At 35.4% G+C, this 4,162-nt stretch overlaps 1 protein-coding gene across 1 annotated transcript; it reads right to left on the reverse strand.

Moving 5' to 3' along the window:
• Positions 1-1,480: 1,480 nt before the first annotated feature.
• LOC120197419 (early nodulin-93-like) lies at positions 1,481-3,712 on the reverse strand. The gene is made up of 3 exons (XM_039198955.1): positions 3,448-3,712; positions 2,951-3,012; positions 1,481-1,633 (listed from the first exon to the last, which is right to left on the reverse strand). The coding sequence occupies exons 1-3, from the start codon at positions 3,560-3,562 to the stop codon at positions 1,481-1,483; spliced, it is 330 nt and encodes a 109-aa protein (XP_039054886.1). The 5' UTR covers positions 3,563-3,712.
• Positions 3,713-4,162: the final 450 nt, after the last annotated feature.

Consider the following 4,162-nt stretch of genomic DNA (forward strand, 5'->3'; position numbering starts at 1 on the left):
CCATGACTTATACTTTTATACGTTTCTGTTATTGGTATTTATGAAGGATTAGAACTGGGCTTGCTAACGTTGCCTTCTGTGTGTCATTCTCTTCATGTTTCCTCTTTTAAATTTAGCCGGATCTTATCTTATGTTTATGTCTATATGCAGAGATTCTTTCGCAGGGATTATTATGCAGGGATTAATTCCCGTTACAGACGCACATATGATTTTAATGACTGCATAGAATACTGTTTAGCTATGTATTTATATTATTTATACATGCATTGCATTTTATCTAAATTTTTAATTTTCTGACTGCGGAGGTCTTCCACGGAAGTTACTCTCAACCTGGCGTTGGGGGTAGCCTACTACCCTACCTCCCCCTTACCCCATACATATGGGAATTGGGTTTTGTTGTTGTTGTTGTTGTGATGTTTTATCATTGTTTTCATCTCAAAAAATATCATTTTGACCTTTGGATTTTATTTTTTAGTTTTTTACTTCATTTTTTAATTGTTGGACTTAAAATTTCAAATTTTTATACATAAATATTCCATATCGTTATTTATAAGAGTTTAATATGTGTAATTTTAGGGTAAAAATGTGAAAATTTTATTATTAATCCTCATACTTTTAATTTAATTCCTGTGGTAGAAAACAAAATTACAACTAAATTAAACTTGTCAGCAAGGGTCATTCGAATTCCCACAATATCAACAGTAAGTTAAAAAGGGGCAGACATTAATTGTTATTATTTAAAGTAAAACCTATAATAATTAGTGGAATATTATTCCATTTATTAAACTAAGATGATTACAAAATAGTATCGGTTCTAAATATTCTTAGCCATTTGACAATGATCGTTCAATCATCCTGCTACAACTACTAGTGCTTAAACTCGTGACCTCTAGAAATAATAATGATTCCTTCGACAATTGAGATAAATTGGTTCGTGCATAATTGGTGAAATATTAAAAATTTCATTTTAGGCATTTGTAATTTTACTATTCCACTAATTATTATTATAGGTAAACGTCTAAATCATGGCACCAGCTATGCGGATGATTAAAAGAAAGGAAGTCAAAATTATAGCTTTTTTGTGTAATAGCATAAATGATAGAATAAATGTTGGAAGTTCTAACACATTTATTTATTTTAAATATCTCGTTGGAAGAAAATTGTAGATATTGTACTATGTGTATTATATATATATATATATATATATATATATATATTCCTATGACTGTCAATGTGCCTTTGGCATGACCGATGATGAGAATTAAAAGGCTTATTAAAAGATACGGAGTTTTGGCTAATAATAATAGAAAGTCCAACGAGAATAGATGGTCGAGTTATCGTTGCTTTGTGTCAATGTGATCGACGGTAACGGAGTTAATTTTTGGCCTTTTATCGTCGTCGTCGGCCGCTGCGACAAGTTCATTCGAAGACTAAATGAGGGGAGAGAAGAAAAACGGTATACAAATGAGCCAACACCGGATTAGCTGATTAATATATAGAAATCATGCCTTTCACAAGTTAAGACTGATAAATCTTGAGTATAGATTTCAAACATACCTCCACTTATGATAAGAGCTTGAGCAGTATGGTTGAGGTTTGCCTTCGCCCAAGGAACCTTCCGAACTGCAATCAACTGAAAACAAAACGGATGGTCGACAGTGGCAGTGATTCCGCATACTGATTAGAGGTTGATTATTAAATTATTCATACATGGGAAAGAACTGAGAACCAAAAGGCTTCATTAATGTAGATCATGAAACGGTAAGAACCGTTGTGATACATTATTCTCAACCACTTGTGCAGACAATCAGTTAATTGACTTTTAGTTCCATTACCACTTGTAACACCATATAACCTATGTTACCTAGATTTGCGTTTGAAGGATCATATTATGTTGGTGGATCTTTCCGGTTGCGTGGTCAAAACACTCAACAATTAGGTATGTATTTTCAGAATGTCACGGTCGTAGAATGCCTGAGATTTTGTCTCTCCTACCCTGTAACAGGTACAGGGGAGCACCTCGAAGGGGGAGAGCATGATCCGAAGATCATGTAGGGCATAGAGCACTTATTGTAACTTAGCTCTTGAATCTTGGCACTAAGACACCGCATGATAACCTAATTAAAGATGTAGGGAAGGCGGAGACTGAATTGAAGAGCCGGCGAAGCCTGGAGGTCCAATTGGTGTTGAATGGAACAATTGATGAAATGAGAAAGTAAAGTGGCCACGGGAGGAATAGAACCCGTGCCCTTTCAAAGGCAATGGCATATAAGCCATGGTACCAATAAAGGGATTGGTGTGAGTTCGATCCCCTTCAACGCCATATCGCTCTCCCATTTCGGCACTCTCCACCAAATGGTACTCCAAGCTTTTGTCAACTCTGCAATTCAGTCCCCATCACCAAGTCCTTTATCGGGTCATTGTGCAGTGTCTCGGCATCCAGAGATAAGTCACAATAAGTACACACTCTATGCCCTAGACAGTCTTCGGACTGTGCCCTTCCCGAGACCCATTACAGGGTAGGGAGACAAAATCCTGGACATTCTAAGACAATGTCGTCCCAAGAATATAATACCTAATTGTAGGGGGTTTGCAGGAATACTTAAAAAAAAAATGAGTCCACTTAACATAATAAATAACCGATACAAAGCCCGAAATTCAAGCTTTTAAATGATCACTCAATTGCTAATTCGGCAAAATGAAAATGATGAACCTGCATTAACACTATGGTCCTGGAAATTTCAGGATTCGTAACAGTTATCTCAGCACGCAGCACACAATTTCATTCAATGGAGGGGAATTGCAGGAAAATCGAAAGCATCAACCAGAGAGAAACATTAAAGTAGTTGCATATTTGAGAGGAAAACACGATACTTCTAAAGAATAAAACTTAGAAAGGAACATGACAAGGTATAAAAGAAAAAGCCATAGGAGAGCAAGGTTTACGTACTGTAGGCACAGCGCTAACAACGGCGGCAATGGCAGCAGCCTTGATACCGGCACGAATTCCCTCTGCAGTTCAAATAAGACATTAACAATTATATTGTTCCAACTTCTTATTTTGCAAAAATATTATCATATAATAAAGCCCCGGTCTTCTCTTCAAATGAAAAATCATTAAGCCTTTAGAAATCAAAGTCCAAATCATATATTGCATTAAATTTAACCATATGTTATCAACTACAGAGTTGTCAACAGGAACCAAAAGCAGGGCACCAGATCTCAAACTTTGAAGAATAGATGGATACAGTCATAATTAAACCTTCTCAAATTGAACAAAAAAATCGAATTGCAACCTAATTATATTGGAAGTCAGCTTTGATCACTGAGACAAACTGGGATTAAACTTAACGAGAAATTTCAAATTCTATTTATCTTAATTTTGCCCTTTTTTTGGTTAATTGCGTACGATTTTTTTAGGTGGAGAAGAAAGATAAAGAAGAAAACCTTGAGAGTAGTGGTCGGCCCTCAATTTCTTCTCGTCTTCAGCGGGAGAAGGAATTAGGAAGGAATCTGTTCTTCTCTGTACCCAAACATCCCTCATTTCCGACGTAATTCCCATGTTTCTAGCTCTGCAGTTTACACCAACAAAAGTGTGTTTTCAAAAATCTAGTATCCAAGCTTTGATTGAACAAAGATGATGATCCGAGAGACTTTTAATTAAGGTGAAGGGGGAGAGAACCGTGTTTTGATTGCCATCTATCCACCCCTTTTGACCTTTTAAATATATATATTCATACACCTCTTAGCAGCCGGACCTTAGGCGTTATTTTATATATATATATAACCCATTAATTAATTTTTTCTTTTGAAGATTTCCTCGTACCAGATTTATTAAAAAAAATATTTGTAAAATACACGTAGGATTAACTCGTTTCTTATTAAATACGAATTAATACTTTGCGTCCTAGCACGAGGTACATCCTACATGAAAAACTTTTTAGAGAGTTTAATTTAATATTAATATTAAATATTCGTGTTACTCAAAACGTAGAGTTCTCGAGATATCAACAAATTATCGTGATCGCAGAAGATTTAAAATTTAAAAAGATTCTTAATCTTCGTGCTTTATAAAACGCGATGTACTATTAACCTCATTTCGGGGTGATGCAATGACGGTTATAAATAGGACACAAAACCAAAATTCTCACACAATCCTTCA

Source organism: Hibiscus syriacus, unplaced genomic scaffold, assembly GCF_006381635.1.
Source record: "Hibiscus syriacus cultivar Baekdansim isolate YM2019G1 unplaced genomic scaffold, ASM638163v2 tig00117048_pilon, whole genome shotgun sequence".
Classification (NCBI taxonomy): Eukaryota; Viridiplantae; Streptophyta; class Magnoliopsida; order Malvales; family Malvaceae; genus Hibiscus; species Hibiscus syriacus.

What these genes read in the sequence shown, in the direction of transcription:
- LOC120197419 (XM_039198955.1), bottom strand. Translation starts at nt 3,562, where the DNA reads ATGGGAATTACGTCGGAAATGAGGGATGTTTGGGTACAGAGAAGAACA. An exon ending in GGCCGACCACTACTCTCAAG is followed by an intron (nt 3,013 to 3,447) that starts GTTTTCTTCTTT and finishes TTTGAACTGCAG; the next exon opens with AGGGAATTCGTGCCGGTATC. An exon ending in TTGTTAGCGCTGTGCCTACA is followed by an intron (nt 1,634 to 2,950) that starts GTACGTAAACCT and finishes TTTTGTTTTCAG; the next exon opens with TTGATTGCAGTTCGGAAGGT.